The sequence below is a fragment of the Tribolium castaneum genome, chromosome 6 (genome assembly GCF_031307605.1).
Source record: "Tribolium castaneum strain GA2 chromosome 6, icTriCast1.1, whole genome shotgun sequence".
NCBI classification, from domain to species: Eukaryota; Metazoa; Arthropoda; class Insecta; order Coleoptera; family Tenebrionidae; genus Tribolium; species Tribolium castaneum.
In genome coordinates this window covers 12300735-12315293 of record NC_087399.1, presented here as the reverse complement: position 1 = coordinate 12315293, position 14559 = coordinate 12300735, and the positions used below count along the sequence as shown (strand labels likewise).

Below are 14559 nucleotides of genomic sequence, written 5' to 3'. Positions count from 1 at the left end.
CCATATTTCTCTTTTAATATAAAAGTAAATGTAGAAAATGTAGTGTAATTTTGTTACGAGTCTTAATGGTGTTTTCCTAGTACCTAGAAATATTATGACTTAATAATAGACTGACTGTAGATAAAAACCGCTTTATTTCCATCAAGTGTCTACTACAGAGCGAAAAGTATTTTCTCTTTTAGGTATTAATAATGTTGTTACTTATTCCGTTAGATACGAGTAGGAGTAGTACACCTTTATTCTATCTATTTTACTTGATTTAGTTATTTTTTTAACTTACTAATAGAATAAAGTGGTCATTTTAAAAAACCTTCTCCCATATGACCCGAGTAAAAAAATGTATCCTATAAAGTTTTATTTTTTATTGGTAATCTATTTTGCTTATTTAAAGCACGCAGCAGCGTGTATAAATAGAACTTTCAAAAACGCGCGTTTTTTTGAATGTCCAATGCATCATCAATAACCCAAGGAACGTTAAGATAAATGGCAACTTTTTAATGATTTTTATTGTAAAGACAATCAATTCCATGACAACGAAAGGTATACTGATTTCACATTACATGATTTCCATTTTTTTTCTAATATTAATATTATTTATGATTTCAAAGTGTATCAATAAAAAAATAACGCAAAGTATTCGTGGTCTTTAAAACACTTGCTTTATTTCGAACCGTCGTGCTCGAAAAATCGCGCCTGTTTTAAAGACCTTAATAATATTGATTTAACTGTTTATCCTCTGAAAATGAAATCGTCTGCAAGTATTATTGATATTTTTAAACAATCTGCTAAAAATTCTTAATACTGTTTTGAAGTACTACATGGCAATAATTTATAAGTGTTTTGTTAATAAAGTAACTATCTAAGGATTAGAAAATTACAGAAGGACACTTTTTAGTGTCACTTTTGTGATACAAACAATCCTTTTAAAATTTTAAAATAGTATTATCTCTTTCGTGATACTTTCATTGAAAGGTATCCATACTAAAGGAGGCGATGTCATTTAAAATTTTGAAGGGGTTCTTTTATATACGCGTTGGTGCTACAACTTTGTAAATTACACTAAAAGGTGTCTCTATGTAAATAAAAATCGTACATACTCATACACAGAACGTCTCAGAAAATCTACAACCATTTGTCTTTAAATAAACCGGAGAAAGATAAGAGACGCCGGTAAATTTAAGGTACCTACCTAAAAAATAATAAAATTACAAATCCACAAGTTGCTAAAAATAAATTTCAAAGATGTCCAGTGTTTATTTTACAACTTTACACAATGTCCATGTTTGTAACATAAAGATTCTTGAACAAAATTACTTTAGCAATTATACACGTAGAATTCGCTTGATTACACCTTCGCACGTACTCATCCTAATTACGCCACTCCATTAGTAAATCCTATACCCAGCTACTTCCAAGAAACACGCTTTAAAAACGAATACAAAAGAGATTCACTTAGGACAACTCATTCGTATTCCCTTGCGAACCAAGTAACACTTTCTTATCAGTCAGAAACAGGATTTAATAGGGAAAGGCTGACATTACTATCAAAACCACAAAAATTTTATGTTTACACTAAATGTGACGGTAAGTGAATTTTAAATGTCCAACTGATGCAAAAAATTGTCAGTACAGTTAAATAATTAATTAATCTTATTCTAAGTACAGATCTAGTGGAAGCTGGAATTGCTACTTGATTCAGTGTATAGGTACAAGGTGAGTGTACTAATTTTTATTATATCTCAAAAACTAATAATCGCACAGAATTCAGCGTTTGCTGTTAAATAACTTGTATCTTTCTCTATGCCTATATTTTTTCAGATTTTTTTGTCAATTTTTTCTTCAATTTCGTATAATTTTAATTAATTAATTAATTACTATTAAGTAATTTTAGAAAAATATTTCTTGTGTAATCTGAGAATAAGCACGGAAATATCATTTAGGCATCGTTTTTTAGAATAACACAAGAAATAATAGAATTTCAATGAATTAATATTTTCATACTTATATTAATTTTATTAATACTAATATTTTTGAGTGTAATGTACTATTTTTTTCTACTTTCTATTTTTGTTGTTTTTTTTTGTTTAGTTTTACTTATCAAAATCTGTTCAAACTATTTCCTCTTAATTTAGTTAATTATTCGGGCTTTATCAATGAACGACTTGACACTGTTGACAGATTACTTGTTAAATTACAGTGATGATGACACCCAGCCCAGCACTGCCAATACAACTCCTAAAAATTTACTAAAAGGAGATGCACAAAAATTCTCTTTGTGAAACTACTTTGAGTTCCACAATGAACAATTTGTGAAACCAAATAAGAAAAAGTTATTTTTCTACTTCGGTTTCGTATTGAGGTCATTACGATACGCGATTACGATTTGCCTATCGTAATATCCAACGGAGTGCTATAATAATTACACTAAAAACCAGGGTAATTTAGTTGGATAATGTTAACAACCTAGTTTTTTGAACTATCTGAGAGAATTGTCAGTGTCAATCGGCACCTGTTTCAAGTGCATAATTTAATCAAATTAATCAAATACGAATCTTTAGAGGCTTTTGTACCAACCCTGATATGTGGCCCTTTCGAACACCTTTCGAGTAATGTACAAACATAATTTCAAAAGCCAGTGCAAGTAAGTAATTTGAGATCTCATTATCTTTCGGCCAATTTTCAAATTGCACGTATTTGCCCGTATTTGTTAAGGGATACATTACAAAACGTCTTGGACACTTTCAGAATACATTTGTACGAATAAACTAATGATGGTCCAAATTATTAATTTCATTTCACTGTCTGTGCGCAAATGTTGTCAACTGCCACAAAATTCCCTAAATTTCGAAATTAATTTTTTTGGTACAGAAAGTGCGAAGTAGAAAAAATACTGTATGATATCTCGTTTACAAGGCATTTTGTCGCACTACTCTATTATGGCACTGCTCGCTGCGCTCGTCGTGCCTTAAATTCGTGCGTGCGACAAAATGCGTCTTATAAAACTCGTATTATAATATACTATTATGCACTTTAAAAAATTAATAGTCAATGTAATTTATTGTTTCAATGAGAGATCTAATCATTAAGAACTATTTTACATTTTTATCAATTTTGTTTAGAAAAATAATTTGGTAAAATGCGACGTTGGCGTTTACATAGTTTTGAAACATCTAATAATTATATTTTTGGGTATTTAAAACAATTTAATACAATTAAAAATTGAACGTAGTGACTTTCACCTCGAGTTACACTAAATCAAATCGATAAACGTACAGGCAATATAATAAAATCATTGAATTTGACTTCACGTTCGAAATTATAGAGCTCAGTATTCATACACAATGCATAATGTATCATGAAGTTTAGTGCATTTGTAGGTAATTCTGCTGTCTATTTGAGTAAACAAACATTTAATATCGCATCAAAAATAAAATTTACTTCACTTTTTTCTTCATAATTCCATATAATATTTAATTAATTTAGAAAATAAGCCACAATTTATTATCTGTGAGAAGTTGTAGTTTGATTTAGAAAAAACGAATAAATTGAAGCCTCCGAATTAATGAATAATTTATTAGACGTTTTAAACTGGAATTACTAGTCTACCGTCTCCTTTAACAAATTTATATTAGCCATTAGATTACCGGGAAATAACAAGAAAAAACAATTTATATTTTGCTAATGAACATATTTCCAAATTAAATGAGGATTAATTAATCTTGAACCAGACAGGCTCGTAATGAATGACAGCTTAAACCAAATCGATAAGTCTTCGGGTGAAAACATGAACAATTGTGGGTTTTCAGCTCTCGAACATTTCCTCTCAGAGCATTTAAAAACCAGGTGCTCGACAGAAAGGAGGTAAATGAGGTATGAGGTGATCTAGATAACGCCTCGCAGAACATCGTTCTGAAAAGTTGTCGTCAGGTAAAAAGAATCCAGATAAGTTTATCGTAATTGACATCATTTTTATCAGAATCAAAATTCTCTATTACGCTGTAAAACACTGTTGGAGGTTCTTGAGTTTGTTGTGAGGACAAGAATGACCCAGATTTTTTTACGTTTCAAAGTTTGAAAAGACATAATTTAGGACATTGATTGTGCTTCAGGAGTCCAAACACTCACTGATAGATTTACACATACTGAAATTGTGCTTTCAAAATTCAAAAAGGCAAGAACGTTATTTTTATTGATTCGTTGTGATTAAGTTCTGATAAAATAAAACGAAAATTGAAATTACTTGATAACGTAATTTGAATAATTCTGACACGGTACGTATAAACTTAAACTCCTCTTGGTTTTCTAATACGAAATAAAAGCCGGACAGTTTATTTAGTACAACTTTGTGGATTCACCGCAAAAAGTAGATTTCAGTGTCTGAAAATCATTTTCTTTTGGAAAATATTTCTTTTAAATTAACTTTGAGTTCTGTTGTTTTAATTCAATGAGAGATATCTCGGGCAAAGCATTTTTCAAGATTTATTATTGAATTTTCAACCTGGGTAAATTTCACTGTAGATGAATTATTGAGATTTATTGTTTTAATATATTTTTGTCAACTATGATAAATTAACAGCAAAGTGGGTTAGAGGAGTCTTCTAAGTGAATTTCAAATTTATTGTGAATGTTTTGTTCAAAACTTTTGGGTAGGATTAAGAAAAATAGCATTTTTTTCATAACCATTATTTTTAAATTTATAGAAATAAATCTGTAGGAAATAAAAAACGCGTTGACAATTTTTTAAGCGTAATAAATGGCAAACAAATTATTTTGGGTTTGTCATCATAACAGCAGAGTCTTAAAAGTTCACATTTAATTACATACATCAATTTAAAACAACTTAATCAAAATATATTAAGCTATGTTCCTTGAACGTAGCAACATAAAACAAGAATAACAATATAAAAAAATTGCAGAAATGAAATAAACTGGTCTAGTATATTTTTTTAATTGTAGAAGCATAATTATGAAATATACACATAAATAAATAGAGAAATAAATAAAGTACTTAATAACAAATGCAAATCTGTATTTTTTATAAGATACCTGGGCCTTAATTTACAAATAGTAAAGTATTTATAATAGTTAAAAAACAATCCTAAAACCAACAAGGAAATCTATAACTTCAGACACAATAATTCTATTGATTTTAAAAATAAAAAAGGAAACTCATTGCTAAAAAATAAAAATTCATAGGTATAGGAATTCTAACAAAAACTTAATGAGAAGTGAAACGTTTAAAATTGAATAAATCCTTAAAACCAAATCTTAGAAATGAAAATTGAAAATGAAAATCTGGAGAAACCAGAACCTAAAATTTTTACATTTTAGATATATTTTTGAATTTAAGGTCAAAGTGGGATTTTCTATTTTCGGTTTGGCTTGAAAAAATTGTTATTTCCTAACGAGTTTGGAAAGAGTAATTTCCCACATGAGCAGTTTGTTTGCTGCAAGAGCGCAGCGAGTGCTGCATGAAATGCGAATGCGAGCAATTGTTAGGTACAATATTTTTTGTACTGGATCTCTCAAAAAAAAATAAAAAATAATATTTTTTATAATTTAGTGTTTTTTGCTAATGGGTTGGTATCAGTCACTTATCATAAAAAGTATTGTTTCCATCTCAACGATAGCGATACCAATTTATTAAATGTTCCTAGCCATTGTTGCAAAGTAAAGTGCGGGAAAGTCTAAACGCCATAAGTAGAAAAAAGTATTTTTGCGAAATTTCACAAAATAATTGTCTCTTACTCGAATCAATATAAATCCAACAAAAATTCTCAAAATAGTGTAATTTTCTGTGTTTCTTTGTGATTTTTTATTATCCAAACAAATTATGGAAATAAGTGAGTGTTTGCCATAAAAACTTACAAAAACGCAGGGAACAAGCAAGAGTAGTCATTTTCGATCATTAGTAGTAGTAGTTAGTTGAGCAAAATTTTGGGAAACAAAATGCGTTTGAGGCTTAGAAATGTATTTAAGCATTTGAAAAATGCGAAAATAAATCTTAGAACTTATTACAAGATTCTTCGATTTCGAAATTGGTTCGAAATAGTTAAATAATTTCCAACATACTCATAATTAGGATGAAATCGCTCTGAGCAGATCAAAAGAACGTCAATTTCGATCTAATTTAGTCATTTGCAGAAGAAATTGTCTTAAATAGATAAATCTAATAAAAGTAGTCAAAATAATATCATTTTTGACATTCACATATTATTTGTGGGCTTATAATTTGTATGAAATAAGAGAGTAGCAGGAATAGGTTCCAAAACGCTTCATAAAAGGAGAAAGTTGTATCGACTTGCTCAAGAAAATTAATTTTTTTATTTAACAATGTGCCTTAGAATTTGAGTGTTTTTTCGAGAAATTCCACAAAAAAGTAAGTTTTTAGCTCTAAGGAAGATAATTTTCAAAGATATATCAGGCGCAATTTCGAGCCAATTTAACAAAATTTCATTTTCATACTCCTTCCAATGCATTCCAATAGAAAGATGTATCATTTGGTTTTGCTTTGAAGCCCAATAAAAGTGCATTATTTTATTTTAGTGCAAAATTTTTTTCTCATCCGCAGCAAAATTTGGTTCCTAAATTCCAATTCGAACTTGAACCTATTACCGAAAAAATTGAAATTAAAAACAATCAGACCCATTGGATTAGTTTTTCAATTTTCAGTTTAATCGAAAAATCAAACATACTGAGGGTGGATTTTACAATTGTCACTGCGGATAAGTTATTTGTGGTATAATTATTATGGTTACAAATGTTACAACAATGTATTTTTCAAAATTTATCCCCAGGATAAAGTTATCTGACGACTGTAAAAGCGGCCCTTAATAGTATTTTGAAAAACTCAAATACACCCTGTGTGTTCCAGTGAGTAGGTACTAGTATATTATTATACGAGTTTTATAAGACGTTCTATTGTGGCTCGAATGTGGCACTCCTTCGTTGTGCTCCAATAGAATGAGTGCTACAATTTAGTCTTATAAAACGAGTGTAATATACTATTTTTCCTACTTTTCTATTTTTGTTTGTTTTTGTTTAGTTTAACTTATCAAAATCTGTTTAAACTATTTCATCTTAGTTTTGTTAATTGTTCGGGCTTTATCAATAAACGACTTGACGCTGTTGACAGATCACACACTAAATTACAGTGATGACTGATGACATCCAGCTCAGCACTGCCAATACAACTCCTAAAACTTCACTAAAAGGAGTTGCACAAAAGTTCTCTTTGTGAGTTTCAAAATGAACAATTTATGAAACCAAAGTAGAAAAAGTCTATTATTTACCTTTAAATTTTAGAAAAGTAATAGTTCTGTTCCAAAGCTCTAGATACTAACACCCTTTCTTACCTAAAATTATTTTCAAATATACAGGGTGTACCTTTATATTTTTTGCATTTTTGGATGTAGCTTTTCAAACAAAGGATTTTGACTTAAACTTTTATTGGTCGATTTTGCTTAGTTTTTGAAGGTTTTTAAATTTTTTTAACAAAATCACGCTCTTTTTAAAAATGTATTGCTCAAAAACTAAGAATCCTTCAAAAGTGGGACATTCACGACTTTAAGGAACTCTAAGGATGTATTTTTTTTAGCTCACTGCAGTTAAGAAAATAAAATTAAGAGGTTTGTTGTCTCATTGTCTATCTAAAAACAATAACAGTTAAGTGTCCCTTGCTGATTACTCACAAGATATTAAACTTCAAACATTAAAAATCATTAAGTTTATTAACTATTTTTTCAGTAGTCGAAATGTGAAAATTTCAGCTAATAATAATTTAATGTTACCCTTATGCCATTATTTGTCATTTTTATAGGGAAATGATTAAAATTGTGGCAAAGTTTTAAATCCCCGAATAAACACCAACAAATATTTGACAAACAAAATATTTTTTCATTTTATTTTTTTTAGTTTTAGTGTCTCTCTTTTTATTATTCAATTCGTATTTCAGTGAATCACTTTACGAAAAACACAACATTATTGTACTTTTGACAAAAGAGTTTCGAAAAGATGCGGAAGTTGACCTAAAATTAATATTTCAGATTCCAAAAAATTTTATTAAAAATCGCAGCAAAAAAATTACAACAAACAAACATTGAAAAAAAAACGAATGAGTCGTTCTGAAAACATAAAGAAAGTGCTTCCAAATTCTACAATAGAATGAATTTGGACTTCTAAGCCGTACAAATAAGTATTTTTTCTCAGCCGTGCATTAATGAACATATTAATTTCATAATATTCATGCCGGAAAGTACCATTGTACCGGACTAGTCCGGTAAAAACTAGGCAATGCAGTTGGAAGTTTAGGGATTTATTTATTATAATCAATAAATGTACAATTATGTGCAGAAATGCTACATGAAGAATGGGGTATTGCAACTGCAGTCGTGTTTTTAACATTGTTAATGAGTTAGTCGCCCCTTCGAGATGAATAAATCCTCATCACGGTTGCAAAAAAAATGTTGTATGCATTACGTCCGGAAAAATGTTGTATGCATTACGTCCGGAAACTGATCCTCTGCTGCTACTCGTAAGCTTACCTGTTCAGTAAAACCTTACTTTCCGGACTTGATACGTAAAATACTATTAAGTACAGAGCCAGACCAGACATTTGCAATCTCCAAAAAATTTTTTTGGCACTTTTAAAAGAAGAAAAGTTTTTGCGTTTCCTGAAAAGTTACCACATTTTGGATGTATAATCTTCAATTATTTTTTTTAAGTAAATAATTAAAGACGAAACATACATTTTATGCGCCTCGTATATCATATTATAATTATGAACAATACTAATTTTTTTATTTTTTTCTGTTATTAAACGAAAGTGAAATTATTAGGAAGTATGTTCTTTTAAATTTTCAGTAATTCTCTTAGACATTGAATGTATTTCTTTGTGATTATTTTGAATAATCATAATTATTTGTTTCCAGTTTTTAAATTGCAATAAGTAAGCGTCTGGTTCAACTTTTAATTAGAAAAGTATATTTCATTGAGATGCAACAAGTTTCCCTCGTTTTCACAGTGGCTGCACTTTCTGAAAGGCTTTTTCTCGATTAGATTAACCGAATAATCTCCAATGTGTCAAAGAAACGAAATATTCGGGTGAAACTTCTCAGTTCGTCAAACTTTCCTCTATTTGTTTTCCGTTCAGTCTCGAACAAAATGAAGAAACTAGGCATAAAATCGTAATAACTGTATCGTAAATTACTCCTCTCCGCTTTCCATTAGTTTTTTATCCACGTTTAACGTGAATTATCGCCACAATTGTTCGAATACGAAATATTTCAGATCAGAATTCATTAGCTTCACCAAATTTGCGTCACTCCCCCTTCGATTTTTTCACCAGCAATTTTAGTCACGAAATTTAGAAAATTACACCATTCACTTTAAAAAATATTCAGTTTCTCCGAAATTTCGCAACGCCATTGGCTGCAAATTCGAAAAAACCTTATCGTTTTCGGTTATTAAAGCCTCTTGCGTCAAGAAAATATTTAAATAAAATGAAATTTTGTGATTTTTAGCAGATCGTCCAGCGCGCATGTGTCCGGAATTAAGTTGTTGGTATATAACAAAAAAATTGCCGCGTTTCGGCCAGTTCTCTCCGAATTTTTGTGCTAGAAACGGGCAACATGTAACAATTTCTTGAGACATGTCATACATTGAAGATGCAAACGAGACCGATTCGAACAACACATCGTTAGACGCTTTTTACTTTTTCGAGGTGAGTGTCTTAAAAGCTTGTTGCCGCACGTTTTTCGCGCGAGTTATTGATCAGAAACAAATTTAATTTAGCGACAAAGCGGAGCATTAATAATCATCACAACAACATAAATCAAATTTTCGCAGTTTTTTCGTACTTTCACGCATTCACTTTCTCCAACAAACTTAATTGAGTTGAAGGGCACTGTATTTCCGGAAAATATTATTTTTATCGGCAAATACATAACTTTGGTTAATTGTTGAAGAACACAAGTGTTTGGTGTTTATTTTTGTTATGTGTGATTCTTTCAACGAATAGCTTGTGGGTAAGATACCGGATAGTACAGTTGATTATTTAATTAAAAATAAATTTGCTTCGGCTGTCATCACAACAATGTTTTCAGATTGGTCGGCCTTGCCTGGTCTTAAAATAAAGGCAATTTTTTTAATCCTAAAAACGGAAAAAGTGGAAAACATAGTTTTCCCATTTTAATTAACTTTGACTTTTTTCATCAAAGTTCTAAAATTAATAAAAAAACACAACACTTTAAGGATTTCGTGATTATTTAAATTAGAGAATTTTAATCAAAGATCCGTTTTGAAGTTCACAAACTGGATTTGTATTTGTTTTTGAATAAATGACTCACTTTTTAAAACGTAAAATTGTATAGCATTTATTTGCCTATAAGATTAATTAAACTGTGCTATTTTCAGTCAAGCATAACATTTGTCTTCACAAAACTGATTCTTATAAAAAATTGAAAAGCTTGATTTCCAGAAAAATAAATGACTATACACTTTTTCGGAGTCTACTTTACACTTGTAAATTTTATTACCTTTTGAAACTAAAGTATATTTATATTTTTCAAATTTTTTTAAATATTTTCACAACAATCAATTGTTAATTTATGATATTTCAGTAAGTAATTTGTTTTTTGAAATTTCAAGTATAAACAATCGCAATCTTATCTTATCTTTCAAAAAAGTAATGTAAAACACTTTAAAATTATTAAAAAGTGTGACAATTATTTAAAAAAATAGTTTAGATTTCCTTGTTGGATTATTCTATATTTAATCCTAATCAACTTCTATTGAAATCAAGGGCAAATTATGTGCTATAAAATAATTATCTTGTGATTCGACAGCGTGCTAAAAGTTAAGAAAACAATTCATTTTTAATTTCAATTGCAGATTTTTTTCGGGTTTAACAAAATCTCGCGAAAAAACAGTTTTTATCGAATAATGCGTGTCTAAAAGTGTTGAAAAAAGTTTTTTTGGTATTTTTTTTACCCAAAAATTTTCACAAAATAATGTCTTTTTGGACGAAAAACTTTTTAAATATAACGACAAAGTAAAATAATTTCAATTCAGTGTTGTGATTTTTCAAACTTTGGAAAGTGTGTAAAAACTGCTCCATTTTTGAAATAATTTTTCGATTTTTCTATTAATTTTTGAAAGCGAAAGCTAAGCAACTGCGTTTCTAATTATTAAAAGTGTGCTAAAATATCCAAAAAGGCTAAATAATTTATCTTTCGATGTTGGTGATTTTTCAGTTGCTTTTTGATAATTTTTACGAAATAATTGCAAAATCGTATCGCTTTAGCTTCAATTAATTTCAGACTTGTTTAACAAAAATGATGTGCTTGAACACTCGAAAAAAGCAAAAATTGCTCCACTTTGGACTAACGTGGAGTTTATCATGTACTTTTCTATGCAAAAGTAAATCTAAAATCTCGCTAAAACTTATAGTTTTTATCGAGCTTATAAACGATATTTTTAAACAAACTTTACAAGTTTTGGTGAAATTCTAGTAACCAACTGTCTTTCTAACTGAAGATTTGCTAAGACACTCAAACATGGAAATAATGTAGGTACTTTTTGAACCAGTTTAGTGATTTTTCTGGTAATTTTTTGAAATAATTGTTGCAACACTATTGATGTTATTTTGGTCTATTGATTTTTTTGGTTTATTTTGGACGAAATTTCTCACAATAATCGGACAATTTTCTACCCAATTCGGTGTTTTGTTGGGTAAATTTTTACTGAATTTTTTCTGAACAATTAAGTTTTTTGGTGCAAAATGTTCTAACGTAACGTAAAAATGGTAAAATCATATTATTTTCGATTCAATTTATTGATTTTTCAACCCCGTTTTGCAAAATTTTGCAGAAACTGTGATTTTATCTCTATAATTTGCAAAAATTGCTTCATTTTTAGACTGATTTTCTCATTTTTCGGTTAATTTTTGGAGAACTTTTAGTAAACAATTGTACTTCTAAATGAAAATTTGCTAAGAACCCAAAAGGGCAAAATTATCTATTTTAGTTAGCTGGTTTTTGAGAAAATTTGCAAAATAATTGCGTTTTAGAAAATGTAGTAAAACACTTGAAAAAAGCAAAACTTAATGCAAAAATGGTAAAATCATATCACTTTTAATCTAATTTCTTGTTTTCTCAGTCTCGTTTACCAAAATTTTTCAAAACTGTGTTTTTATAGAAAATGTTATTCGTGAACTAAGTGTGCAATAATTTTTCTGATGAATATCTGATAATCTAACTTAATGATTTTTCAAATGATTTTAGCGAAATTTGCAAAATAATTGCTTTTTTGAAAAGGTACAGTAAGTGTAATTTTGATTTTTTGGGTGATTAGGACGAAATTCCTTATAATAGTCGCACAATTTCACTATTTGGTAATTTTTTGGATAATTTTTCTAATTTTTTTTAATAATTACCTTTATGGCGAAAATAAAACAAAGAAATACATAATGTAAAAATGGCAGAATTGTATTACAATTTTCGATCCATTTTATTAAATTTTCAGCCCTGTTCTGCAAACATAATGTAAAAATGGTTAAATTGTATTATAATTTTCAATTTAATTTACTAGATTTTCGTTTTTATCTTAATAGGTATAGTTGTGCTTTAAAGCTCGAGAAATACAAAAATTCTTCAATTTTGGTACTAATTTTGAAATTTTTCGTCAGATTTTGGGAGTTTTTCCGAAATTTATTTCGTTTTTTGAAGAATAAGGCAAAACGCTTGAAAATGGCAAAAATTAATGTCATTATGACGTTTTTGCTTATTAATAATAAATTGTTGTTAAAACAACGTGTTTTAACTGTTGAAAAACTATACGAAATTTTAAATTTTTTACTTAAGTGCAAGGAGTTAAAACGTTTAAAAATAGGAGATTTTTTTTTCTTGCTGAAACGTTCTGAACTAAATTAATATCCAGGATAATAATAATAAACTACAGGGCAATATTAATAAATTACGTTGAACTGAAAAAAATAGGTACAAAAAAATAAAAAAAATATATACCTACTATGTATATTTCTTATACTTGTATTTTGTATTTTGATTGAAAGGTCGTTTTTAAATAATAACCTAAATATTTGTACAAAATTACAAAGTGCATTAAAATGAAGAAAGCCTTTGGGCCGGTTTATAGAAAGCTGCATCAAATTTTAACTCGTTGTTAAAAGTTAAAAACACGAATAGACCAATCAAATTGGCTCAATTTGGCCACGTGATCAGTTAATCACGCATTTAGTTGTGAACTAAATTAATGACGTTTCTATAAACCGGTCATCTGTGTTTAAATGATGGTAAGTCACAATAATAATAAGGCAAACAAAAATATTATCAATACATATTTAAAAATATTAAAATATTTACCAATTTGCTTATTATTATGAAAGCGCTGCGAATACGATTCAAAATACAAAAAAGTGTCAGGAACAAAGTTGTAGAGAAGTAAATTTTGTTAAAAAAATACCCTAAATCAGCTAACTTAATTTTGAAAAATATAAAGTCAAAAATTTACTTTTTATCGATGCAGATTTAACAAACGTACATTACAACAAAAGAGTATTTATATACTATTTTATTTTTATTTTTAGGTTTACAAGTCCTTAATTTAGAATCATATGTTGAAACTAAATGTATCTTTCGGCCTGGAATAGCCAAAAAATTCATTTTGTATATCACAACAACTTAATCATACACAGAATTATAATAACTAATTCTTTTATCTGCGGTTCGCTTTTACAGTAGAGCTCGAATTTGCAATTCGAATAAACTTGATTAATGTCTTCACGTGGTTTTGTCGGCAAGACTAAAAATGACTCAATATAAATTTACAAAGAAAGCGGTTATACATATAACGTATGATGATTTAAAAATGTGTGCAAAAGGAATTTGTTCCGAATTTGTAAAAAAATATGAATTGGAAAATTAAGATGACAATATACAGAAAGATGAAAGAACACAATTTTAATTAAATGTTCCGGCTTATAGACAATTAAAAAGTACATTGCCTTTTCCTTGGAAACAAAAACCAGTTTATAATTTAAAAATGGATCGGGAAAGAGCGAAATGTGTTCGTGACGGACATTATTCAATTAGAACAAATTACAGCAAATCACTAAGACCACAATGTTAAAGAAACGCCAGCTTCACTTTAAGACATCTAATTGATTTTTAGAACCAGGAAGACGTCGATTCTCGTAATTACGCTTCAGAGATAAATCAAAGTACACATTCTTTCTTCACATCCTTAGTTTAATGAAGTTTTAGATTTTTTAAATTCTATACTAAGTATTGGGCCATAATTCAAAATATTATTTTAAACATGCACCTTTAGAGAAATTTATATTAAATATTGAAAGAAGTTGTAATTGATGAGCTTGAAGTATGCGAAAAAGTGTAATATAAAATAAAGTAGATAAATTTTATGGCTGTACTACATCATAATAGCAGAATAGACGATTTACTAGCTCTTTGTAACATTCAAACACATTTGATAAAAACAAGAAGCACTTACTTTTCCTTGATCAATAAAGGGCAAATAATAATT

General features: G+C 28.7%; 1 protein-coding gene across 2 annotated transcripts in view; it reads left to right on the top strand.

Moving 5' to 3' along the window:
* Window positions 1–14559, top strand: part of Ccapr1 (cardioacceleratory peptide receptor 1) — a 38464-nt gene that overhangs the window by 2716 nt on the left and 21189 nt on the right. The window contains exon 1 of one of the 2 annotated variants that reach the window (NM_001083327.1): window positions 9621–9721. The exons of the other annotated variant lie outside the window; for it this stretch is intronic. Within the exon in view, the coding sequence (NP_001076796.1) occupies window positions 9650–9721 (72 nt within the window). The 5' untranslated portion in view covers window positions 9621–9649. Of the gene's footprint in view, window positions 1–9620; window positions 9722–14559 lie in introns of those variants that run through there. 2 annotated transcript variants of the gene reach the window in all.